Source organism: Fukomys damarensis, unplaced genomic scaffold (assembly GCF_012274545.1).
Source record: "Fukomys damarensis isolate Sample0158 unplaced genomic scaffold, DMR_v1.0_HiC HiC_scaffold_36, whole genome shotgun sequence".
Classification (NCBI taxonomy): Eukaryota; Metazoa; Chordata; class Mammalia; order Rodentia; family Bathyergidae; genus Fukomys; species Fukomys damarensis.
In genome coordinates this window covers 16,530,833-16,558,283 of record NW_022900948.1, presented here as the reverse complement: position 1 = coordinate 16,558,283, position 27,451 = coordinate 16,530,833, and the positions used below count along the sequence as shown (strand labels likewise).

Sequence of the window (27,451 nt, the reverse complement as noted above, 5' to 3'; positions counted from 1 at the left end):
TGTGTGTGTGTGTGTGTATTTTTTAAAGTATCTCCTTGCTAATCTTAAACCACAGATGGTTCCCCAGACGTTCATTGCCTGCTGAAATCTCAGGGTCTTTGCTCAGATGCTTCTATCTGCCTGGGACACCTTCCCCAGCTCTTCCTTGTCCTGCCTATGTGTCCAGCACCTATTCATCCTTCACATCAAACTCATGGGTCACTTCCAGTGCGAGTCCTCCCCACTGGCTTGTACAAGTCCCCAGTGTTACTCATCACAAAAACTCTTCCCTCCTGTAAGGGTGGAGCTCAGACTCACACTCCATGCTGGAAATGGGATCTGGACATCACCATGCTCAGTAAATAGTCAACACCAGCTGAATGAGGAGCAGAGGAAGCTCAAGATTCTTGGATGATAACACAGGTTGAGCATCCCTGGTCCAAAAGTTCAAAGTCTGAAATTCTCTGAAACTTTCTGAGCACCCACATGATGCCCCAAGTGGGAAATTCCACAACTGATTTCATATAACAAGTTGAAGTCAAATGCAGGTACACTAAAAGTATTGTAGGAAGTTGCCTTCCCGCTGTGTGTATAAGGTGTACATGAAACATCAAAGAATATGTGTTTAGACTTGAGGCTCATCCCCAAGATATTTCATTATGTATATGCGGATATTTCCAAATCTGAGAAAATTCATACTCAGAAACACCTCCAGTCCCAAGCATTTTTGGATAAAGACTTCCAATCCAATTGCATGGTAGTAACTGCTACTGTCAATTAAAGGTCTTCCCCGTGCCGAGGGATCTAGATACATTGTCCAATTTAGTCTTCGTGACAAGTCTATGCAACAGATGTGTTTGCTATCCCATTTTACAGGCAAGAAAACGGAAGCTCCAGAGGTTAAGTTGCTTGCACACCCAGTGAGTAAGCAACAGCTGGAAGTGGAGATTGTAGTTACTTAGTTGGACGGGGCATTGGATGGGGTTGCTGGCGAGTTCTCTGTGGTTTCTCTGCCTTTTTGTGTTCACCCTTGAAGAGATGAAAAGCCCTAATACGTCAGCAAACAAGTCGGTGGTAATGACACACTGTCCCCCTTACCTCCCTGGATCCATAGGGATAACTGTGCCTATAACCTACGTGCTTGGTTGCTCTTTGTAACTATCACTGTCCACGTACAGCTGACCACTGTCCCAGTTGTGCCTGCTTACACATTCTCCCTCCATGTGTCCCACAATCAGGGCAGCGAGCCTCATGCCTTTTGTCCTGTTTGCCTCCAACAGATGTCATGGCACCCCCAGTACCGGAGCTCCAAGTTCCGCCACGTCTTCGGCAAACCCGCCAGCAAGGAAAACTGCTACGACTCCGTGCCCATCACCCGCAGTGTTCATGACCATCACTTCTGTGCAGTGAACCCCCACTTCATCGCAGTCGTCACTGAGTGTGCAGGTGGGGGCGCCTTCCTAGTCATCCCCCTGAACCAGGTAAGGGCACCTGGCCATCCCCAGGCCCAGACAGGTCTCCAGAGGCTCTCACGATGGAGGGAAAGTAGACAGAATCTGGGTTTCTAGGTGCAGGTGTGACTCAAGTCCTGGCCCTGTCTCGTGCTAGTTGTGTGACCTCGGGTAAGTAGGTCATGCCACCTCTCTGAGCCTTGGTTTCCTGCTTAGGAAAGTATACCTATGGGAGGTTTCAGCTTGCAACAGCTGTCCTGCCTGTGCTAGGGCCTCTGCTCCGCTCTACAACACAATTCTGCAAATTAATTCACTCCTCAATAAAATATAGTTTTTAATGTCTTCCTGGACTCACATGGAATAGGTATCCTGGCCAAAAAGAGGAAAACAAGCACTGGGCCCAGAAGAGGTGAGAGCCAGAGAAAGTGAGACCGGGCTTGTCCTAGGCAAACAGACCATGTACCATTGCTGATAGTCATGTTTCTGACCCCTGAGAAGGGATTTCGTACAGATCACCCTCACACCAGGATACCAGCTCTGAGTCTCTTCCCTGAGGCTGGATATCTGAAGAGACTGGAGGACTCCTCAGTTCATAGAACCTCTGGCTCAAAGCAGAAGAGCCATGAAGGCCCTCTGGAGCAAAGCAGCTTATAGACTAAGATCAAGGCACTAGGAATGCATAGAGACCACCACTGCATGACCACAACCCTAAGAGTCAGCTGCAGTGGCAGGTGCCTGACCTAGACCCCAAAAGTCTCAGCAGTTACAGTCATAAATATAGATTAGAGTTGGATGGGATGGACTGGCTGGCTGGCTGGCTTTTTTTTTTTTTGCTCTTTTCTTCAGTGCTGGGTGTTAAACCCAGGGACTTTGTACTGAGTTATATCCCCGTCTTTTTCTTATTTTCTTTATTTTTTTGGGGGGGGCGAATGGGATCTCACTAAATTGCCCAAGTTGATCTCAAACTTGAGGTCCTCCTGCCTCAGCCTCCCAAAGTGTTGAAATTACAGGCATGTGCCACCATTCCTGGTTTATGCATAGACCAGGCTTTCTGATCACAATGCAGTGGAGTTAGAAATCAATAATACAACATAAATGTTAAATTCCTGCTCAGTTAGAAATTATAAATACAAGGAAGCAATCAAATGAAAATTTTAAAATACTTTGGCTTACATCATAAAGGGGATGCCAGAAATGTGGTATATCAAGGAAAGGTATAGCTCTCAAACAAAGGAGAAAGGAAAATGGCTAAAAATTAATTACTAAGCTTTGAATCTAAGAAGTTAGAAGAAAACCAACAGAGTAAACCCAAAGGAAATTTGAGGAAGGAGATAACAAAAAGCAGAAATTGCCAGGCATGATGATTCATGTCTGTAATCTCAGCACTCTGGTGGGTGAGGCAGGAAGATGGCAGTTAGAGACCAACCTGGGCTACCTGACAAGTTCAAAACCTAGAATACATAGTGACATTCTATCTCAAAACAAAAACAAAAACAAAAAATCTTTTAGACAAGCCCTTGGAGAGACTGATTAAATGATAAAAGAGAAAGATACAAATAACATTGGGAACAAAAAAAGCAGTGTAACCACAGGGTTTTTAAATCTAACAAGATAGCTAGGCATGGTGGCACGCAGTCATAATCCCAGCACTCAGGAGGCTGAGGCAGGAGGGTCACCGTGAGTTTGAGGCCAGCCTAAGCTACACAGTTCAAGGACATCCTGAACTACATAGTGAGACTCTGTCTCAAAAAAATTAAAAGTAAATAATGTCTAAAAACATAGGCTTGGAATATAGCTCAGTGGTTAGAATGTTTGCCTAGCATGTACATAGGCTCTGGGTTCAATCTTCAGCACTACAAGAAGAAACTTAATAAGACATTTTAATGAGCAGATTTATGCCAATAAATTTGAAAACATTGATAATGTGGGCAAATTCCTAAAGCTATGCTATTTATAAATATGGATTCCGGTAGAAACTCTTACCTCATCACCAGGAAACAAAACAGAAAGAAAGGAATAGCCCTATAACTTTAAATTAAGCAATAAAAATGTCACTGCACGCCATATTATCAAAATATCAATGTCTGATAATAGCAAGTGATAGCAAAGATAGGGAGCAGTATAAAGTACGTACCAACCCTTCTGGTTGGGAGTGGAGCTAATATGCCTATTTCGGTGGAGAAAAGGAAAATGCATATGCACGGAAATTCTACTCCTAAGCATATACCAAGCAGAACATATGCCCAGGTGCACTAGAACGGAAGGATGAGGAGGCACATAGGAGCTCATATTATTGCAAAACTGGTTTTTAAATGACCCGTTGTTAGTTTATTTTCCAACAACTCACTAGGTGGGACATTTACATTCCATGCACTTTTTCGCAAGTTTGTTGTATTTTAAATATATATATGACAAAGTCTCCAGACCTAGATGAATTTTTAGGCAAGACTTAGAAAACTTTCAAATTATTGAATCTTTTGTACATTATTCCAAAAACAGGAAAAGAGGAATAACTGCCTTCCTCATTCTCTGATGCCTGTGCAACCTTGATACCAAAACCAGACAAGGACAGAGCATGAAAGCAAAAAATGTAGTAAGACTGCACTCATAAAAATGCAAAATTACTAGCAAAGAGACTCTAACCATGAATAAGAAAAGATACTTTTGAATCAAGTAAAAAAGAGAAACTTAGGGTGGCTTAATATTAGTCAACAGTAAACCACCTTATCAACAAATGAAAGGAGAAAAATCATGCAGTCATCTTCATAGATGCAGAAAAAGCATTTGATAAAGTGCAATAACCACCCATGAGATAAATCACAGCAGACTAACTAGGTGTGTTCACTTTCCATCACCATGACAGATACCTGAGGTAATTAACTTTAAAGAGGAAAGGTTTATTTTGGCTCACAATTTTGGCATTTTGGAGCTGCTATCTTTGGTTTCATTGGTAAATAGTATGAACATCATTTATAAAGGAGGAATATCAGAAGCATCCCTTTGAAATCAGGAATAAAATAAAAAGATCATGACCTGTACAGTAACAGTAGAAAAATAAATTGAGGGTATAGGATAGTAAAAAGGAAGAAATGAAACTGCTATTATTTACATATCTGATTGTCTCCATAGAAACCAAAAGAAATGTCAAATCATTAGAAAAATAAGAGTGTTTGGAAGGCAGCTGAATACAAAATTCATAATACAAAAATGAATTCCTTTTATACATAACAAGAACATTTAGAAAATGTAATTAAATATTTCCAGCAGGATAATAAGAAAATCATATACCAATAAACACTGAATAAACATTGAAGACCTGGAGAAAATTGTACAGCATCATTGAAAGACTAATATTAAAGATGGCCTAAGTAAATGGAAGTGTATACTATAAGTATCATGGACAGACACTTTTTCTTCTTCCCCAAATTTCAAATTTCTACAGCCCCACTACCCTAGCGGGGACTGAAGCCAGGGCCTTTGCAATGAGCTATATTCCCATCCCTCTTTTTATTTTAATTTAATTTAATTTTCTTTTGCGACAAGGTCTCGCTGCGTTACCCAGGCTGGGTTCCAAGTTGCATTTCTTCTGCCTCACCCTCCCGGAGTGCTGGGATTGCAGATGCGCACCACCATGCCTGGTTCAGCACTGTCCTCTCTTGAGGCACATTGCACAGCGTGTCCCTTACTTAGCACACCATGCCCTGACTCCTCTATTTGTGCTCCACTGTCGTAGCTCCTAATGTACTTAGAATGGGGGGAGGAATCACTTTGCCATTTTGGGTGCATAATTGGTGCTCATAAATTTTGATTGACGGAACAAGGGACCTAAAGATTCTTCACCCACATACACAGGGTGTCATAAATGGCAAAGGGAATGGCAGTAGCAGAGGCTTGGAGGGGGGTTGCACCTGCAGTGTTCAAGCAACAATGCAGAGAGCATTCTGGCCAGAACAAAGAATCAATCTGAGAAGGACAAGAAGGGAAATACCCTGGAGAAGTGGACAGGAGCCAGATGAGAACAGCCTAGCGTGCTAGGCTGAGGCCGGTGAACTTGCTGAAAGCGATGACATTTTCAAGCTGAGGAGGGTCAAGTACAAAATGAGATCTAGAGAAAGACTTGAAGGTAAGAATTGGAGGGACTTAGAGGTGTTTTGCATGGCCACTTGTTTATACCAAGATCTGGGTGTTTGTAAAAGGTTCTGTCCACCATACAAACAAACCACATTTTTAAAGGATTAGTTGATTGGCTTTGCTAATTTTTATTACTTATGCTCTTTCAGGACTGTCAGTTGCTAACTCACATGAACTACTCAATATAAATTAGTACTAACTACTGATATGAAGAAAATAAATTGGTTCAACGTGATAGACTATGACAAGGGTTGGGAGAAGGGATCTGGCTTATTGTGATCTGGGAAGGCCTTTCTCAGGACACAGCCTTTGAGCAGAGATCCACTTGAAGCACTAGAGGGAGAGTGTTCAGGCAGAATGAACAGCATGTGCAAAGGCCCTTAGGTGGAAGCGGGTTTGGTGTGTTTGTGTGTCATTACTTGTGCAAGAGTGGTGAGAGATGAGGTGGAATGAGGAGCAGAGCCCCGCCTGTGAGATATTTAGACCAAAGTGAGTCTGGGCTCTTCTGAGTTAAGCAAGAAAGCACTAGAGGGTTGGAATTCAATTGTCCTTACACAGCCCGATACTAGGTAAGATGTCTGCTCTCCTTTGGTCTTTGTGAAATGTCTTAGATAACTCAAGGACATGGGCTACTATCCCAGTCTCCTGAGGATCTGGACACCACCCAGAGCTTCTCAAAGGCTAGGGTTGCCCCCCGGCTGCTCATTCTGTGGGTCTGGAGTACAGAGAGCTGGTGTTTCCAACAGGTGCCCAGCATCACTGGCTGATATAGGAGGCCCAGTTAAATTCCACCTCGGATAAAAAAAAGTAATTTTTCCAGATTTTTTTTTTTGTAATTAAACTTTCTATTTTGATACTTGGAGATTTAAAATGCAGTTGTAAGAGATAATACAGCAAGATCCTGTGCTCCCATTGGCCAGAGCCCACCCCGTAGTAACATCTCAGACTGTAGAACAGACTTGCAACCATGGTATTGACAACATGCAGGCAAAATACGAAGCATTTCCATCAGAGACCTCTCCACTGCACTTTTGACAGCCACAGCCACTCTCTCCCTAACCCCCGACAACCGCTAATCAGTTCTACATCTTTATATTTTGCCATTTTAGGAATGCTATATATCTAGGCATGGTGGCATATGCTTGTAATCCTGACCTATAATCCCAGCTAAGGAATGCTAAGGCAGGAGGGTCATAGATTGCCGACCAACCTAGGCTACATAGCAAGACCTTGTCTCCAACAAACAAAAATATGTAAAGTTGAATAAAGAGAACCCTACCGTTGTGACCTTTCTGGAGGAGCTTTTTTCACTAAGCATAACTCTTTGGGGATTCATCCAGTTGTGTGTTACTTCTCATTGCTAAGTAATGTTCCGCACAATGGAGGAAGTACAGTTTATTTAACCACTCACATCATTAAAAGCCATGTGGTTGTTTCCTGCTTGGGACTGTTGTGTGCAGGTTTTTGTGAGAAAATAAAGAGATCTCCATTTCTCTGGGATAAGTGCCCAGGAGGGCAATTCCTGGGTCAAAAGGTAGCTGTATATTTAATTTTCTAAGTAGGTATAAACTGTTTTCACAAATAATTTTTTAGTATTAGTAAAATTTGCGTGAGACCTACGGACAATAAAAAAAATCTTCTTTGTGTATCTGAAATTAGAATTTACCAGTGACCTCTTTGTGTTTTTATTTTCTAAAACTGGCTGGTGTGCTTCCTGGTGCTGCTGAAGCTGCTGATTTCCAAACTCCATTTTCAGTAGCAAGGTTCTAATCTAGTTCACTTTTGTAACTGTGAAGAAAGGTCTCAAACACAAAACAGTGTAATGGATTCTGTATACCCAGATTGTAGAATTATCAGGAGCTTATCCTCTTGCTTCATCTACCTGTTATTTGTTTTGTTTTGCCTTTTCCTGTGTATTTTGTTTTATTTCTGCAGTGCTGAGGATTGAACCCAGGGGCTTGGCACTGAGCTACGTCCCCAGCCCCATTTTATGATTTACTTTGAGGTAGGGTGTTGTTAAATTGCCCCAGCCAATCTCAGACTTGCAATCCTTGCCTCCTCCACCTCCCAAAGCACTGGGATCACAGGTGTGTGCCACCATAGTGTTCCCCCTTTTTTCCCTAAAATATTTTAAAGCAAATCCTGGACATTTTGTCATCTGCCCCAACAAGCTTCAGTATGCAGGTAAAAATCAAGGACATTCTCTGACATAACCACAATGCCAGGATCACAACACTTACAACAGCTCCTTGTGCCATCTGATTCCAGGTTGGTGTGGAAATGTCTCCTAAGTGCGTCTGCATGTGGTTTATTTGACCAGAGGGCCAAACAAGGTATAGGCCTAGGGGTCAGTTGACATGTTTCTTAAGTAACCACCTCCAGCATTTCTGAGCAGATTTAGAAGGCTGAGAGGAAACGCACATACCAGCCTGTCCCATCACGATGCGTACTTGTGCAGACAGAACAATGTCATGGGGTAGCGAGGGTCAGGCGTGCGTGCTGGTGCCTCGCCAACACCCATCTACCTCGCTGGGGTGTCGCCTTGTTCTCCAGTGAATGGTGCTGAGGCTCAGTGACATGACTTCCCCAGCACCTTGAGGAGTGAGGCCAGGACACAGGTGGTCACTCAGGCTTGGTTGTGGCCAGAAGCTTCCTTCACAGCGAGCCTCCCTTCTACTCCTGCAGCTTGGCTGTATTAACTGGCTTTGGCTCCTCCTTGGTTTCTAGGGATGCATTGCTTGGCAAGCCCAGAGAAGTGTCAGTAAGCAGATGTGCCCAAGAAAGAAGGCACAGACTAGCCATCCTTCGGGGCGGTGAGTAAAGGAGCACCACAGTGGATGTTGTCTGGCCATGCCACAGAATCCCAGAAATTATCATCGGGGTGGCCTGGCTGGCCCAGGCAGTGTTTCATGCCCCAAAGGAGGTGTCTCCATGATCAGTGTCCCCGCCTCTCCTCCACTGGGACCAGGGTGAGCCCTTGGAAGAAGGCTAAAGGGTGAATTTCACAACCTGGACTACCTGGGGCCTTGGCAACCAAGCTCTGTGCTGCTCCTGACCCTGGAGCCAAGCCGGGCACAGAGCCACCCAGCAGGGCTGAGGAGCGTGGACTTTGCTGTGAGGCGTGGAGGGTGGGGAGGAGGGAAGGTGAGGCAGCCAGAGCCCTGGGAGTGGGTCTGGGAACATTGCTGGGCGTGGGCCAGGCCCACCGGGGCCTGTGCCTGAGGGGCTGGTGGATCCCGTGTCTGGGAGGCCAGGGAGGGGCGCTTCCTGCTGTGCTCAGAGGCCAGACTGACCCTTCTCAAGCCTGTCTGACCACATCACTCTCCTCCTCGAACACCTCCCAGGGCTTCCAATTACCTGCCTTCTCATCAGAGCCCTCCATGGCTTGTCCCACCCTATATTTTTTTGGTTGGCTGGTTGGTTAGTTGGTCTGTAGTACTGATTATCAAACACAGGGCCCTCACACTGAGCTATATTTCCAGCTCTGTTTTTGAGACTGGATCTCACCAAGTCACTCAGTTGCACAGGCTAGACTCAAACCTGAGCTCCCCCTGCCTCTCCGCCCCAGAGTGCTCGGATTACAGGCATAGGCCACTGCACCCGCTTCCAGCCTGCACAGTTTGAGACCCAAAGCCTTTCAAAGCACAAAGCTAGTCCCCTACCCAGCTTCCCTGTCTAGAAATGCAAAGTATGGGCTAGTCTGGTTTGGGGAAATCTCTCCAGTTCCAGGAAAAGGACACACTCAGCCTGGAAAAGAACACACTCCATGAAAGACTCCCTCTGTCTTCAGGTAGCCAAGGAGCTCGTCCTAGACAAAGGCATTTATGTCTAGGCAGCCTGAAGAACAGAGAGGTAGGATCAGCAGCAGGGAGTAGGGGGCGTAGAAGGCCGCACAGCCTGGGCATAAGAAGTGCTTTTTCAGAATTAGTGAGGTCTGAAAGTGTAATAAACAACCTTGGGAGGAAGTGAGCTCCTCATTCCTAGGGGTGACCAAGCTGGGTTACCAGGTAGCCTTTGTGGTTCCTCATGTCCAGTCCTGTGTGTCGGTTTCTGCAGTGGATTCTCTGCATGTTCATCTGTGTGCTCCCAAATGGAAGTGATGAGTGACCCTGTGCCCCAAATCCTCGGGACAGTGTGTTGTGTGTTCCAGAATCGGGGAGCACTCACTCCTCTCCTTTGCTCAGCCTCAGCCTTCTGAGCTGGCTCCTGCCTGACACCTTATGCCTTTTGTCTCCAGACAAAGAAGGGGCCAAGGAGGTCCCCAAAGTACCAAGTAGAATCCAAAACCACCCTATCCGTGGAGTAAATTGTAGGTTCACTGACTCCCACTGCAGACAAAGAATTTTCAGAATGCATCAATAAGAGTTATAAAAGGAGTGAAATGGGCCGAAATTTAAAAGTACAAAACCCGAGAAATAGTGCAGGCTCTCGAGAGAAAGGCAGATCGTAGTCTGGGGCTGGTTGTATTTATGGGGGGTGCTTAGAGTGGAGCTGTAACCCTGTGGACAGGAGATGAAGGTCCTCTTCTGAAGAGGAAGGGGTGATGGTCCATCTTAGGGTGATAGCTGTCGCTGAGCTAAACCCCATTTGTAAGTAGAAAGGAATGGCCCAAGTCCATTTCAGGGAAAAGGAAAAGGCCCAGATAGATTGTGTCTTTAAAGACCTTAGGAAAAAAAAATTTTTGGACTAGGTTTGTGTTCTGAATCTGTAACTTTTATTAAAAGTGTGGTTTTCCTTGTCTCCTTTTTGCCTACCTTATTTCTTCTATCCTACCTCACTTCCAGTGAGCACATGGTTCTTCTGAACCTCCGTAGATCTACCGTGAGCCCCAGGCAGAGAAGTCTTCATGCCTCAGCCTCAGCCCTCTTGCCTGGCCTCTTCTTCTACCCCATCTTTTCTCCTGCCTTTCCCCTCTCCCTCAGCAGCTTCACTGTCCTTGGAACCTACCTGTGCCTCCTTTCTGACTTGAAGTGCCACACACCCCCAGGCCTGGTCTGGGTCTCCCTTCTGTAAGCCTCAAGTCAAGGCCCTCCTCCAGGAAGCCATCTCTGACTTACTGCACAGGCCCTTTGCCCCTCTTTCTAAGCCCCTAGTATATTATGTCTTCTGTCCTCCACGAATGCCCACCTCTGCCACTTCCTGCACTCAGCGTGAGGCCCGGCACACAGCTGATTGTGAGAATGGCAAGAGGCAGCCTGAGCAGTGAGCAGAAACATTTTCAGTTCTGGCTGGGTCATGGGCTGGCTCTGTTGCCCTTGGCACAAGCTCTCTGGCCCTGGCTTCTGTGCTTGTCAGTGGGGATTCTTATACTACTTTCTGGAAATGGTTGGAGATAAATAATATAAGCAGAGTACACAGTGCCAGACCTGGAATATACATGACTCCCTAAATTATGGGTCCTGAAGAAAAGCATTGAAAAACCCTTTCCTTACAGCAATGGAATGTGGCTGATCTAATGCTTGTGTTCATCAGTGGTTGAAATATATGGTCATGGGTGACATTTTATTCCTCTGGGGACCTCAGAACAACTACCCATCTGTTGTGTATGGAGAGATGGGGATCCGCCCACAGAGCAGTTTGGCCTATGCCCTGGCCCCTGAGGGTGGGTTATTGTGGTCGACTCTGATGACCTTACACAGTGCTCACTGTGGCCCAGGTGCTGCCTCGGTGCTTTTACTCTTTTTAGTCCTCATACCCATCCTATGAGTGAGGCCCATTTTGTGGATGAGAAACCTGAGACATACAGAGCTGTGGTCTCTTGCCAGAGGCTGCAGCTCAGACTCAGCTGCAGGAGGCCCAGTGAGTCAGCCTGCCAGCCCTCTCTGGTTTTCTCCTGTCTATACCAAGTCACCTTGCCTGCCCCTCCTCCCACTGGCCTGCCTGTCACCACCCTGGGCTATTGGGAGGCTCATTTAAGACCATAACCGGGACCCTGGTAGGAAGAGCCACACCCCTGTGGTGCCTAGGGTCAGGAGAGTAGCCTCCCAACCTCTCCCATCCTGGCAGCTGAGGTCTGTCCCCCACAGGCTGGCTCTTCCCTTTGAAGTCTTGCCTTTCAGTCCACTCCATCTACCTCAGTGCAGACCCTTCAAGACGCTCCTACACCCAAGCCAGGGTTCCCTGGAGTCTGAAAGGGTCATGGAGATCGTGTCTCCATAAATCAGGCCTGCCCCTGGCTGAGTGCTGGCCTAACGGGCAAAAAGGTGGAAATGGCCTCCTGATTATAAAAGTCCCCGTCCTGGCATGCTTTTAGCCGCTCATGTCTGCTGGTGCTGAAGGGAGTTCTCTGGGGAGGCCCAACCATCCTTTGTCCTGTTGAGAAGTAGGGGGAAGAGGATGAGTTACATACACCTTAGCCCTTTACTCCTAGTTTAACCTTTTCTTTAAAAAGGAATTTTCATGCCAGTGATTTACTCAGTTGCACTGAGTCTGCTTCACAAGCACAAGGTCCTGAGTTCGATCCCTGGTACATTAAAAAAAAAAAAAAAAAAAAAAAAAAAGGATGTTCATTACATAACCTTAACTTCAGTAAATTTAATATTGCATGTACTTTCATCAAATCTACTATTCTTTTTCCAATAAGCCAAGTAATGGCTGTTCCAGTGTGCTCCACCCCCGTTATGGGATCCATTCTGCTGTGAGGTATCTAATCCCTTCTCCCCCAGGGGAAAGAGCTGAATTAGGCAAAGGAGAGCTCAGGGCCACTTCCTCTGATCTCAGACTCCTAGAACGCACACACAACACGCCCCCGGGCCAGGGGCCTGGGTTGGCTGCGTTTCCTAGTTTGCCCAAGGTGACCTGAGAAGCCCTGTGTCCATTATCATGGCAGCTGCTCACTTACAGCCTTGTGAAGCACGGTCAGGGACCACCACAGCAGCACTGCTTGGTCACAACTGATGTAGAACCAGAGATGTCACACAAAAGTGCAGTGGCCTCTGGGGGTGTAGCTCAGTGTTAGAGCACATGCTTAACATGTCAAGGTCCCAGTTATGATGCACAGCATAAAAAAGAAAGTGTGATGCTTTCCACAGTCAGGGAGGTGAGGAAGGAGAGGAAGCAGTTTTCCCTGAGTCTACTCTTTTTTTGCTTTGTTTTGTTTTGTTTTGAGTCAGGATCTCACTTTATAGTTCAGGCTGGCCCTGAACTCAGTATGTAGCGCGACCTGGCCTTGAATTTGAACTTGCAGCCATCCTCCTGCCTTTGCCTCCTGAGTGCTGGGATTACAGGTGTGAGCCACCACGCCCAGCATCTACTCTGTTCTTGAAAGTTCTTTTGCTAAAACTCCTGAGACTATGGATTCTGCCAGGTCAAGAGCCATGTCTTGTATTTACCCTGTAGCCAGCCTCAAATACAGCCTGTCCATGGGTGCTTTATGAATATTTTCTAAATGGATAGATGTTGGCCAGTCCTCATCTACTTAATGGGGAAGGAAGTCAGGGAGCATCCTAGTACATGACTCTGGCACCTGAAAGTAAGCAGTGGGTGTGGACAGTGGCTACACTTGGCAGGCAGATGGCCTTAGTCTGGTCATGGTTCTACCAGGGCTGTGTGGAATGATGTGCAGAAGCAATAGTTGGTTACCGCCAGCCCCAAATTTCTTTGGCTTTACTGGTATGCTTGTTCCTTGGCCCCAGGAAATCCAAGTCTATGGGTGGCATTGGAAATCGCAGCTTCAGGACTATGTGGCAGCAACCACAGGACCTGAGTGTCCTTACTGAAACCTGTACAAGAATTCTCAATAGGAAAGGGAGGGAGATGCCCTGTGTTTTTAACTGAGCTCCAGTGCACATACCATGACATTCACCTTTTCAAAGTGTACAGGGTGGTAGATATTCACAAAGCTGCATCACTGTCATCACTACTCAATTTCAAAATAATTCCATCATTTCAGAAGGAAACTCCACACTCATTAGCAGTCACTCCCCATCATCCCCTACCCCGCCGAGGCAGCCACTAATCTGCCTTCAGGCTCCATGAATTTTCTGTTCAGGATTCTCATATCCATCAATCAGGACTCTACGAAACAAGTACTAGGAGATGGGTTAATTGGCTCAAGCCCTCAAACTAAATCTGTACATAGTCCGGGTGAAGTCACAGTATGTGGCTGTTTGTTGTTTAGACTGCATCTCACTGTGTTTCCTAGGACTGGCCTCAAACTCCTGGGCTTGAGTGATCAAGGGCTCCGCTTGAACCAGGGGCTACAGGTGCAGACCATGGTACCAAGCTACTATGTGGCACTTTCTTAGTGAGTTTATTTTAGTTCTTTAAAACAGAACTCAGATTTAATGCTATGCCACTCCCTTCACATATTTCAGATTTTCTTTCACAGAAGCAGATCCAGTGCCAACCTGGTTAGGTATAGTCATTTGACTCATTAAATGTTAGGGAAAGACTTAAGCAAGTAGAATAACTTCTGCTGAAAGGTTGCCCTAGGAGATATTGGACGTTTGTGTTATGAAGGTTATAACCAACTTATAGCTAGGATTTATTCATTGATCATATTCATTCAACAGACTTTCATTGCACAAAACAACGTGAATGGTCACATGCCTTTAATGCCTTGCCTGCATTTATTTGTACCATGGAGCAAGTTGTGTATTGTCAGAGCACTAGCTACTTTACTTTGTGTTTCCAGAGCTGTACCTTCTTTATTAGTACATGTTTGCAGTACCTTCTATGTTAAAATAAAATAGAAATCGGAAAAGGACAACAATATCACAAGAGCTAGTTATTTAGATCCTAGTCTGTGCTTTACCAATAACTGTATTCCTCTATTCTATGCACCTAGTATATTGATATATGATGTTAAAGTTCCCTCGTGCTAACATTTTTTTTAACCTTACCTCTTCATTGTTACTGTGTCATTACTACACTTCATGCGTTATGTGGCCTTTTATGCCTGTTTCTTTCGCTTAGCCTAGTGCTTTAGAGGTCATTCATTTGCAGCGCATCACCAGTACTTTAACCCTTTTCCTGGCTGGAGATCATCCCGCAGCATGAATGCACTGCGTGTTATATATCCCCTCACCACTTGCTAGACACTCGGGCTGTTTTCATCATTGACCTATTGTAAATACTGCCGCTGTGGACATCGGTGAACAATGTTTCTGGAGACCTCTGTCTTCCTCTTTCTTGGGTGCACACCTAGGGTGGAATTGCTGGTCCTATAGTAGCTCTGTTTAATCTTCCGAGGAACGGAAGGGCTGTTGTCCAAGGGCTGCACCTCGGTACATTCCCACACTTCATTACATCACCCACCTCCCATGGGCCGGCGCTCTGTAGACCTCCCCCCTCTCAGCTCCTGTGAAAGACCTCTTATTTCCTCCACTTTCTCAAGGAGAACATCAAGCCTCAGAGGAGGGAAGGATTCCTCCACCTCCGCTCCAGGATCACATGGGGAATGGTGAGGCCTAGATTCACCCCCGGTTCTGTCCCTTAGGGTTTCCTGGTTCCTCAGTGACTGCTGACTGACTGAGTGGCCATCCAGATGCTAAAGTCACATTAGTCTTCTCGCCAACTCTCTGGGCACTGTTTTACAGACGGGAAAGTTGGACCCCCACTACCCCAAGGTCTGTGGGCACAGAGGGAACATCCTGGACATCAAGTGGAACCCTTTTAATGACTTCGAGATTGCCTCCTGCTCTGAAGATGCCACAGTGAGTATCAGCTGGGGTGCACTACTGTGGCCTAGAGGGTGTGAGGTGGGGTGCGGGAGGTGGGCCAGTGTCTGTCTTCTCCATGGGGTGGCCCCAACTGCTTCATCACTGAAGTGAGGATACTGTGTAAGGAGCAGAAGAGAGATTGTAGAGAAGTTTGGGGTGCTTGGGTCTTGGGGGGCAACCCCGTCTCTTTCTGGGCCTCAGTTTTTCCCATCTATAAAATGGGTGCCATAGCTCCAGCCATCTCATGAAGATCCAATGAGATGTTTTGTGTTTGAGTGGGAGAGCCCAACCTCTGAGGAAATTGAAATGCTGTGAGGGGCATCTTTATTGTGGTCAGAATCTACTAAATCCCACAGACAGTGGGAAAGTGAGCCATGCAAGGATGGAAATGGGAGCCTTATGTGATTATGGACCGCAAAACTATCCCAGAAGGTCAGTGTAACCAACTTTTTTTAGGATAGAGTTTTGCTATGTTGCCCAGGCTGGTGTCAAGCAGTCCTCCTGCCTCAGCCTCCAAACTAACTGGATCTACAGGTGCACTTCAGAACACCTTTTATCGACTTTTTTGAGCTCCTATGTTGTACCAGGGACACAGTCCCTGTCCCACAATGTTCAGTATTACTTATTTGTAATTCATTTTGTATAACTCATTCATTCTACTTCTAAAATATAGTGGCTGTGGCTTAAAACCAAACGCAAAGAGGTGACCAGCTAGTTAAAATAAGGATGAAGGTTGTGGGGATCATTCCCATGGCCCCATTGTGTTCCTGACTCTAACTGCACTTATCTTTTCAGTCTTCCCAGCAACTACACATGGTAGGATATTTTTCTGATGGAGAAGCCACAGATCAAAGAGGTGCAGGAACTTGCCCAAGCTACACAGTTTGTAGAAGGTAGCACTAGCTTCAGACTAGGGCCCACCTTACTCCAGAGCCCATTCCTTCTCTCCTGAGCTCTGCCACTTCCCTCAAGAGCAACAACCAGAGCCACGGATGGCGAAGATGAGGAAATCTTAGAAACATCAGCTGTGCTGGGTGGCAGCAGCTGAGTTCCTAGTTTAGCTCAGAGTTGCCTGGTAGCTAAGGCAAAAAATGGAATTAGAATGTTACTGCTGAGCCCTCACTGTTTATCAGGAAAGGTTTTTTGGTTTTGGGGTTTTTTTGGTACCAGGGATCAAACTTGGGCCCTTGCGCTTGAGAGGTAGGCAGCAGAATCACTGAGCCAAATCCCTGGCCCACTTATCAGGAAAGGAAGCAGAAAGTTTTGTTTTGTTTGTTGAGACAGGCCTTCCTGTGCATCCCAGGCTGGCCTTGAACACATGATCCTCCTCCCTCAGTCTCCTGAATGCTAGGATTACAGAGGTGCAGCTCAGGAAGCCAGAAATTCTAAGAGGACCTGTGTCAGTGTCCATGTAGAAAAATGCTGAGAAACATCAAGGAGAATTTCACCAAAGGGGCAATCAAAGCAGGCCTTATGGAAACAGGTTCTGTCCCAATGCGTGTAGGCTTCTGGCAGGATATCACACATCTGGCACCAGCCTCCTTCCTATAGTACTCACCTTTTGGGCCTGCTTTGAGGCTCTTGAAAGATCTTTGTTATAAAGACCTTTGGCCTGCCACTTCCCGTCCCAGATGCTCAGGAGCGGGGGACTTGAATATGATGATTGAGATTGAAATGGCAGCAGATTCCTTTTATAAATTCATCTGGGACCTGGGACAGGGATGAGCTTTAGCCCTGGGGATTGCAGGGGGCTGTTCTTTCTCCTTGGGGTGTGCTTATATCTCCAAGCAAACCTGTCCTGCCCAGGCCAGCTCTATGCAGGGATGACTCTTGCCAGCCACTCTGTCTGAAACCTGCACTACTCCAGGCAGAGTTCATGTCCTAGAACCAGAAGCACAGTTGACTGCATGAAAAACCTGTGTACATGAAAACCTTGGTTTGTAAGCATAATTTGCTCCAGAAACATGCTTGTAGTCCAAAACAAAGCAGATTTCCCCAATAGAAATAATAGAAACCCCGGTGATTCATTCCACACCCCAAAATATTCATACAAAATGTTGATAACAGTGTAGTAGGGTACAAAATAATAAAGAAAATACAAAATATAAAGAAAAATAAACAAATTCACCTATGCTTACCTTTGAAACTTTTGTGGCTAGTGTGAGGGAGACAAAGAGAGGAGAATTATTGTGTAGAATGACTCACTATCACTAACAGAATCACTGCTTTTGACTGTGGAGAGAGTAGGTAAAACTAGATAACCTCCTGGTAACCACCACCCCTGGGACATATGTCTCCTGCAGATCAAAATCTGGGACATCCCCAAGCAGCTGCTGGCAAGGAACCTCACAGCCTACAGGAAGGAGCTGGTGGGCCACGCGCGCAGGGTGGGCCTGGTGGAGTGGCACCCCACGGCCGCCAACATCCTGTTCAGCTCTGGCTATGACTACAAGGTGGGTCTGAGGCTTCCCCGGCAAAGTCACCATATGTGGGTAGCTTTCAACAACAGAAGTATCCTCTCCCCTGTGCCAGAGACAAGAGATCTGAAGTCAAGCTGCTAGGCAGCCATGCAGAAGCCCCGGGGAGAGCCACCATGGCTGGCAGCCCTGTCACTCCAGGCTCTGCCTGTCTTCATTTGGCCATGTCCCTGTGTGTGTGCTGTTCTTCTTATAAGGACACCCACATTTACCACACCTGCAGAGACCCTATTTCCAGACAAAGTCACATCTGAGGTTCTGGGTGGACCTGTGTTTTGGAGAGCATGATTCACCCCATCACAGTCTGCCTGTAGGAGGCTGGGCCCTTCAACTTCTCTGCTCTGCTCACTGCCTGGCAGCAGGCTGTGCACCCTGAGGGTTGGGGCCTGGATGCTCTTCCACCTCAGTCTCTGACTGGCAGTGTGACCTGGGAACGTCCCCGTGCCTCCTCTGGGCCTATTTCCCGGTCTATAGGCAGATGTGGTGGGACCACAGCAATGGTTTTTCAGCTTTTCCTTTCTTTCTCTATTGGGCTTTACAGAGGCACTTTGGGAGCTCTGTGATGGATTAAAAGGTGGAGTGGGAGCTGTTAGAGGGCTCTAGGCTTTCCACTGCCTTCTGATCAGAAGCACTCTCATCTGAGTAGGCTGTGTGTGCAGGGCTAATGTGCACAGTTGTGCAGGTTATTCTGTACACAGCTCCAGGGGGCGCTATTCATTTCTTAAACTATAGGCTTAAATTGCAAGGAGCTGTGCAGTGCCCAGCCTGTGCAACTAAACATGGCCACCCTGGTTATCCATGTAAAGTAGAAAATGCTGCTGCTGTTTGAAAACATCTCCTCCCCTCCATTTGCTGGTTCCCTGGGGTCTTCCCAGCATAGATGTTTTGTTGCGCAAAGGCAGATGGTGTTTTACCTCTAAGAGATAGCCCCCCACACACTCCCCTCCCATGCGGGTTCAGCAGCATATCTGTCCTGCATTTCCCTCCTGGGGATACTGTGTTTCACTGCAGCCTGCCCACGTGTCACTGTAGGACTGGGGTGGGGTGGCCACTGTCACGCTCAGAGCCAGCACTCTGTCCACAGGTGATGATCTGGAACCTGGATACAAAGGAGTCTGTCATCGTGAGCCCCGTGAGAACCATCACCTGTCACCAAGACGTGATCTTGTCCATGTCTTTCAACACCAACGGCAGCCTGCTGGCCACCGCCTGCAAAGACCGGAAGATTCGGGTTCTCGATCCCCGGCTTGGGACAGTCCTGCAGGTCAGTGCTGGGCCAGGGTCTGTCGAGGAGGCTGAGAAGCAGGGGGCCAAGTAGGACTGGGGCAGCTCCGAGAGCCGGAAGTGTGCTGGTGGCTTCTGGGTCAAGCTCTGGTAGGTGACATCCTCAGCTGCCCTCTCGACACCACTGGGAAGTAAGATGTGCCAGGTCCGTTTCTCAGATGGGAAGACAGGCCAGAGAAAGGAAGGGACTTCCTCACATTGAAAGCTGGGGTTTGAAGCATATTCAGCTCCAAAGCTGGTCTGTGCGTTGTCACTGGCCCAGGGAGTCAGGAGACAGAGGCAGCACTGTTTGCATACTGTGTGACCTTGGACCAAGAACTATCTGTTCTCTGAGCCTCCGTCTGCTCATCAGCAGCAGTGGCCATTGGTCTTTCCTGTCTGAGGACTAAACAAGACACCGAAGTGACAGCACACACCCAGCCCTGTGCCACTGTAGAGCAACGCTCGAAGCAGGAGCGTGGAACTGGGCAGAGTTGCACCTGTATCCTAGCTTAGAGATAGGACTCTCAGCAAAGAGCCCCAGAGCTCCATGATATGGGAGTCAGGCGGGCTTCCTAGAGGTGCTGCCCCAGATGGGCTGTCCAGCAGCCAGGCTCCAAGCTGCAGCCCAGGTCCCCTCCTGGCATCTGTCCAGTGCTAACCGCACATGTCCCCCCAGGAAGCCAGCTACAAGGGGCACCGGGCAAGTAAGGTGCTGTTCCTAGGGAACCTGAGGAAGCTGCTGTCCACAGGCACGTCGCGCTGGAACAACCGCCAGATGGCCCTGTGGGACCAGGTGGGTCTACGGGGACCCCCTGCCCCTGCCCTCACCCCGCAGCCTGGCACAGCTTCTGTCATTCCTTCATATGACCACTCGCTCAGTTCTCACAGTGCATCTCACAGTCTGCTGGGGCTAAGGACCTGGGCACAGAACAGGAAGGTGCCAGCAGCCCCTTTGTCAAGCCCAGGGCCAGGTGCATCCTGTCTCTGGAGGAGGGAGATGGGGAGGCCCCAGGAGAAGCCCTGGTGACAGACGAGGGTGGCCTCAGGAGCAGCTAGAGCACAGCCTGGGAGCCGCGCGAGTGGGCATCCACTGAGGAGGGAGGGGCAGGCAGGACAAGCAAGGCTGGTTTGAAGGAGCACTAGCCAGGCATTTCAGACACTGCAGGATCACTTCCCTGCACAGAGTCATCTGCATCTAGTAAAACAGATAGATGCCAGACAGGGTGGCATGTGCCTGTAATCCCAGCACTTGGGAGGCTGAGTCAGGAGGATGGCAAGTTTCAGGCCAGTCTGGGCTACATAGTGAGATGCTATCTTCCAAAATCAAAGAAAGCAAAATAATGGGGAAAAAAATAGAGGTGAGGGAGGAGCAGAATCAGATTAGGTGTGTCAAAAGTGACTTATGGTCAAAATACTGACAAAATAGATGGTAGCAGTTTTAGTGCCTTTGAAATGTCTTTTCGTGCGACACTAGCTCCAGAACCAGGGACCTTTTCCCCAAAGCATCTATGCATGAGATCAGGCACTCTCTCTGCCATGTACACACCCCAAGCTACATGGCAGCAGTCCTGACCTCAGGACTGACTGAGCAGCTGTCCTGCTCTCCCTTCCCTGCAGGATGATCTCTCCGTGCCCCTCACAGAGGAGGACCTGGACGGCTCCTCAGGCGTGTTGTTTCCCTTCTACGACTCGGACACCAACATGCTCTATGTGGTTGGAAAGGTCAGCCTGGTGGCTCAGGAGGGAGGTGGCTACCTGGGCTGAGGCAGGAACAGAAATATCCCAAGCTGAGCCTAGCAGCCTGGGGGCCTTAGGGTGCAGGTGGGGAGTCAGGCGGGGACACAGATAATAGTGTCTGGCCACTCTTCCCCACAGGGGAGCACCCCTCCTCACCCTCCCAGCTCCCCAGAAAGACTCGGGCCAGGGCTTTGGCTGTTCGCCACATGCCTGTCCTTCCAGCTCTGGGACCAGATTGCCTTTCCCAACAGGGCCACTCTGAACCTGGGCAGAGCTGGTCTTCACTTGGTATGGCTTTCCCATATTTGACATCTCTGGCCTCTGCCCACTAATGCTAGGAACATACCCTACCCATCTTCTAGCCATGACAACCAGAAATGTTCCTCAGGGCTAAGATTCTGACCTGTGTGGCTCTTGGATGGAAATAGGGTTTGGGCCTCTATCTTAGAGGACTGAGGGTGGGTTTTACATCAGAGTTGGGGTAACAACATTAAAATGAGGACCTTCTTGTCCATGCCTTGTCCCTGAGCTCTCTGGAGTCCCCAGATGAGATGTGGGTTTCCTAGCTGCTCCCTCTGAAAGCCAAACGTGGCTGCTTGACCTGGAGTCCAGGCACTGTCAGTGGCTCAGCTCTGAGTCTCACCTCCTCTCTTAGGGGGATGGGAACATCCGCTACTATGAAGTGAGCTCCGACAAGCCTCACCTGAGCTACCTGACAGAATTCCGCTCCTACAACCCACAGAAGGGAATCGGTGAGTGGCGTTCCTGGGGTACTTGGGAGTAGGCCTTTGTGGGCTGTCGGAATCCATTTTCTGTTGCTAACACAGGACCACTGACGGGATAAATTAGAACGAGTGAGCTGTTTCGGCTCATGGTTCTGCAGATGCAAGGTCCACGGGCCACATTTGGTGATGGCCTTCCTGCTAGCAAGCCCCAAGGCAGCACAGGGCCTCACAAAATGAGACAGGGAGCACATGGGTGTCTCTTCTCATCTCTTCTTACAAAACCACTGGATTCATTCATAGGGCTCCACCCTGATGACCTTATCTAATCCTGATCTCCAAAGGCCCCATCTCTAAGCCCCGTAGTTAGAGTGAGTTCCTCCCTCTTAATACCTCACGATGTCCCCTGAAGCCTTGTGGATATCCTCAAACCACAGCAAGTCTGATTTGAAGTGTACAGCAGCAGAACTATGTGAGCCTGAGCCAGAGCCAGGGAGGGCTGCCCCGAGGAAGCATCATCTGAGGAATTGAAAGAGGAAGCCAGGAGCACTGCCCAGGAGAGGGGAAGTATTCTAGTGAGGTCAGACAGTTAGGGCGTAGCAAGGAGATGAGAACTATTGACCTAAAAGAAACTTGGGAAGCGATGCTTCCCTCTTTTCTAAGTGTATTTGCAGATTTAAAATCATCCCACCACCAGGCACAGCGGTGCACACCTCTAACCCCAATTCCTCGAGAGGCTGAGGCAGGAGGATCACAAGTTTGAGGCTAGTCTGGGCAATTTAGTGAGATTCTGTCTCAGAATAAAAATGAGCTGAGGATGTAGCTCAGTGGTAGAACGCCCCTGGAGTCAGTGCCTTGTGCTATAAAAATAAATAAGTAAATAAATAAAAATAAGAAGATCCAAGGAGGGCTGAGGGTATATAGCTCAGGGGTAGGTTGCTTCCCTAGCATGTGTAAGCCCTGGGTTCAATCCCCAGTACAAGTATTGAAAAATTTAAAATAAAAAATCCAGTTAAATAATATAATTCGTAAAGACAGAGAAAGAGAGAGAGAGAGAGAGAGAGAGAGAGAGAGAGAGAGAGAGAGAGAGAGAGACCACTTTATAGATATAGGGAGGTGAAAAGTAAAAGGAAGGCTCAAGGAAGATACACCTTGTGGTTGTAGCTTAGTGGCAGAGTGCTTGCCTAGCAAGTGTAAGGCCCTGGGTTCCATCCCCAGTTTAAAAAAAAAAAAAAAATTAGAAGACAGAAAGCTGAAATATCCCTATTATGAGCATTTGGGTCCCAGGGCTGTGAGGATGGAGGCAAAGCAAACTGCCTGTAAGAATCTAGTTTAAACGACTGAAATGCGTAAAGGTAGAAACAGAGTCCCAATGATGAAGTCCATTCCCAAAGCACGGGGCCTGGCCCTGCCTAGGTATTTGGTTATAAGCTGTTTGCAGAGGAAAGATGGTAGGCAGTCTCCTGGGGAACAGCCTGGCTTAGACCCACCCGCCAGGTCTTTGTGGGCCCGGCACAACCAGAACTTCTTGACCCCCCTTGGCCTTCTGTCCGCAGGTGTCATGCCAAAGAGAGGTCTCGATGTGTCCTCCTGCGAGATATTCCGCTTCTACAAGCTGATCACAACCAAAAGCCTCATCGAGCCCATATCCATGATTGTGCCCCGGCGGGTAAGGGTAGTGGGGCCCTCTGGGCCGGAGAGATGTCAGGATCCCACCGCACCCAGCCACAGGGAGGCTGAGGGTCACTCTTTCAGGGGAAAACCCTTTTCGTGGTCATCATCGTGGGGCCAGGCATCCTGGGCCTTGCTTACCTCCACTTTTGAGCTGTGTGTGACTTTGGGCAAGTCCCTTTGCTCTCTGGGCCTGGGTTTCCTCAATTCAGCAGGGTTGAGGAAAGCCTGGGCTCTCAGCTCCCTCCCTGCCTGCGCAGCCTACCCTGCCACTGTCCCCTCACTGTCCACACTCTCCTGCAGTCGGAATCCTACCAAGAAGACATCTACCCGCCAACAGCAGGGGCCCAGCCCTCCCTGACGGCTCAGGAGTGGCTCAGTGGGATGAACAGAGGTGAGGAAGGCCGAGAACGGCAACTGTGATGAAATATGAAGACGCAGCGGCCCCAAGTACTGCTGCGGGGGCGGCCTGTATTTTCATTTTCCTCTATCTTCAAAAGACAGGTCCTTGATAAGTCGGACTTCAGTGACTAGACGGTAACATACAGGACTAGGAAGGCAGGGCTTGACCTTGGTGGTTCAGAAAGCTCCTCCAGCTCAAGAGAGGTTGCCCCACAAAACATCTCATTCAGAAACTCTTCAGGGGAACTGGACAGTCTCAGCCACACTCCCTGCCCATCTCCCCTTCCCCCCACTACTTCTGCAATTATTCTTTGGCCCAAGAGAACTTCTCAGTGGCAACTGCCACCCAGGCTCTTTGGCCCCTTCAGGCTGACCTATCTGTAGCCAAGGCCAGCCCAGTGGAAAGAGAGCAACATATGGTCCCTTGACCCCTGACCCAGAAGCTCTCTTTCCCTCCATTTGAAGGAAGCTGTCATTTCCTTCAGCAGGGGCTGAGGGACCTCCTGCTGCACTAAAAGGACTACTGCCAGTTCCCTGGGCCTCTTGATTCCTCCTCTTCTTGCCTCCCCTGCTTGCTGGGCTTGTTGGGAGAACTCATGGCCTTGGGAGATGGCAGAATACAGTGTGGGTGGGACTGTCCTCACAAGGCAAGGACAAGGCTACACTTGAGGAACACACAGTGTCTGGGCCAGCTACAGTGCAGACAACATGCAGTTCCCACCACCAGGCTTTGCTTAGATGGCTGCACATGTGGTGCTCGTACCTGACTGCCCCTGCCCCTGGTTTCTGCCTGACTACAGGCAGCTGCATCTCCCACACGTGTTGCCTGTCCCTGCGTGCCAGCCTTCCAGTGTCTCTGCTCGTGCCAATCAGTCCTCACAGCCCTTTGCTTCCCTCCAGAGCCAATCCTGGTGTCCCTCCGGCCCGGCTCCCAGCTGCTGAGCCCCCGGCCTCTGCCTCCTGAGAGACCCCTCTCCAGTGCTGTAGCCCCAGCTTCACCACTGTCCTTGGACCCTACGGCAAAGCTGGCTTCAGAGGGCAGCCGGAGGTCCTGCTCCCTTCTGGAGGAGAAGATGCCAAGGTGGGCGGTGGAGCACAGGCTGGAGGAGAAGAAGTCCTGGCTCACTAACGGCTTTGATGTTTTCGAATGTCCCCCACCAAAGACAGAGAATGAGGTAAGGGAGGGGACAGGCTGCTCGGGGTGGGTGGGGGCGGGAATGAGCACTGCCTGCCCCTCAGGGCAAGGGCCCAGAAGGAAAGAGGAAGATGCTGGCTGAGAAGTACAGCCTGCTGTGTGGCCTGGTTTAGTGCCTAGTTTGTTTTGTTAATTTAGTCAACAGAGGGGCATTGAGCGCAGTCTCTATGCCACAGTGGTGAATATACACACAGATGGAAGGGAACCACCTGGAAAATGCAGAGGGTTTAACCTGGTGAACATTAAAGTCCCTTCCGGTGCTGATGTTCTGGGATTTCCTGGGCTTTCAGAGTAAACTTCTGTTAAGTGCCTTAGTATACTGTATGCCAGGCCCTGGGGTAGACTTTTTTTTTTTTTTTGACAGGTTCTTGCTTTATAGTTCAGGCTGGCTCTGAACTGTGTAGCCCAGGCTGGCCTCATACTCACTGAGATCCTCCTTCCTCAGCCTCCTGAGCGCTGGGATTACAGGTGTGCACCACCACACCCAGCTAGACATTTTTGATATAGCATGCGATGGATTCCCACTGGCCACAGCCCAGAAGTCAGTGCGGAAGAGCTAAAAACGGAAGGGCACATGTCTGGCTGAGGGACTCTCACAGCTCTACTGAGTACTCACTGGGAGGCCTCAGACCCAGGGGTCCCATGTCGGTGCAGCACTGCCACCCTCACGGGGGTGTCACAAGCATCTAGAGGATACTGAAAGCCCTTGGGGGTCACCCAGCTTCTAATAGCTGTTCTCTAGAGCAGCAACAATTATGATGGCAATGGGGTTTTCTGACCCCCAATTCCTAAAGCAATGGTGGCAAACCTATGGCACTCATGCTGCAACTGGCTGTTTGTTACCATTGAAAGCTCCAAAAGGTTCACTATCACTATCCTAGAGAAAGAAATTAAAAGTCTGAGAGGGCAAGGGACTCACTATCCATGGCCGTATTGTTCAGTGGTGGTGAAAACACCAGTTTCCAGGCTTCAGGGCCAAATATCCTTTCCTTCTCATCCCTCAGAAGCCAAGAGGCAAAATATGTCTGAAACTTTTATATCTTTTTGAATTTCCCTTACTGGGTGAAGTAGAAATTTTTGTAAAAAGGTCTGTGCATGGATTGCCTCCTTATTAATTTAATCGCCTCTGCCTTTGTGAGCAAAAAAGAGGTAGTTTTGGGGCTGGGGATATAGCTCAGTGGTGCTACTACTTTCCCCAAAAGCGCAAGGTCCTGAGCTCAATCCCCTGTACCAAAACAAACAAACAAACACACAAAAAGAGGTTGTTTTTTAGCCTTTCTGTTGGTGCCCTGCCCCTGCACCCCAGGCCACCCAAATGACCTTTCCCTCTGACTTCTGCCTTCCCAGCTGCTGCAGATGTTCTATCGGCAACAGGAGGAGATCCGAAGGCTCCGGGAGCTGCTGACCCAGCGAGAGGTCGAGGCCAAGCAGTTGGAACTGGAGATCAAAAACTTGAGGATGGACTCTGGGAAGTTCTGAGCGAGGCCTCTACCATCCCCGCCCTCAGGGACACTACTGGCTTTGTGGGGAGGTCCAGAACCGAGCCTCAAGTCCCCCCAAAACAACTACTATTTCTATATTTTTACCAGAAAACGAAACTTTCAGTCGCTGAAGGAGATTCCAGTGGGACACGGTGCCGTTTTATATTTGCCTTCTTTCGACAGCAGTTTCTGCACTGACTCTGTTTTTAGATGATACTTTGCCTTCTGTTGAATTCCGTCTCTAAGGGTCCACAGAGAGCTCTAACTTCCCAAGAGAAAAGAACACTGTAGAAAGTTCAAGCTGGAAGGATCTGGGAGGTCTGCTGCCTGTGATGTTCAAGCTGCACCCTACAGAATGGGAGGAAGACTTAGGCAGGAGCCCATTCCAACAGATGACACCTCTGTCTGTTTCATGTGTGGCCTGCTACGGAATACAGAATTCTGCCGCTTACACAAATTTTTAGAAGCTTGAAATCTGGCCTACCTCCCTCATATGGGGAAACCAAGGCCCAGAGAAAGACAAGTGAGGTTTGTGTCATGGCACAGCTGGACTGAGATCCTGGTCTCTTGGTATGGCTTTCTGCTGTTTCTGGCTTGATGCAGTGTTGGCCCCCTGAGCAGGAATGTCCTGGTTCTGGTCTTGGCTATGCCATGATTTACTTGGTGACCATTTACGAAAATCCTTCTCTCGGGTCTCAGGTTCTTCATCTGAACAGGAGGGACCCTGGAAGGAGCTCCCCCCTGCCCCCCCGACAAGCCTGCTCCCCCACCAGACCTTGACCTTGACCTTGATCCCACAGGTGGGGTAATGACCTTAGAAACACACACTGGCAAAGAGGCTGGGTGGGTGGGAAGCCTGAAGGAATGAGTTAAGGTTCATCCCAATTCTATAGCAGACAGGTCAGAACCATCCTTCTCAGCAAAAATCAACCAGATGTGGGCAGACACTGGCCCTATGTGGAGGCACAAACCTTACAGCCGAGTCTGTGGAGTACTGTCTACACAGCCTGCCTGCTCCCAGAAGATGTGGGCAGGTTTCAGCCCAGGTTAACGAAAGAGGCTCCAGGAGGTCTGAAGCCTTAGGGCTGGATCCTGGCAGAGCCCTGTGGCCACCTGCCAGTGAGGATTTCTGGATTTCTGGAGAGGGGTGAACACACTAGGTGAAGAAGGAGCACCAGATAGCCCTGAAGTTCCTTCTGGCCTGGAAATTTTTCTGTGTCCTTCCTTTCTTGCTTTTGTCTTCTTTTGTTTTTTCTGGTACTGGGTATTGTACCCAA

At 48.4% G+C, this 27,451-nt stretch overlaps 1 protein-coding gene across 1 annotated transcript; it reads left to right on the top strand.

The window, feature by feature from the left end:
• Positions 1-1,250: 1,250 nt before the first annotated feature.
• On the top strand, positions 1,251-27,451 carry Coro2a (coronin 2A). Its single transcript, XM_010614398.3, has 11 exons — positions 1,251-1,460; positions 15,101-15,217; positions 17,527-17,676; positions 18,785-18,964; positions 19,643-19,759; positions 20,584-20,688; positions 21,359-21,455; positions 22,982-23,094; positions 23,400-23,490; positions 24,399-24,673; positions 26,041-27,451. Exons 1-11 carry the CDS (start codon positions 1,260-1,262, stop codon positions 26,170-26,172), a joined length of 1,578 nt encoding a protein of 525 aa, XP_010612700.1. The 5' UTR covers positions 1,251-1,259; the 3' UTR covers positions 26,173-27,451.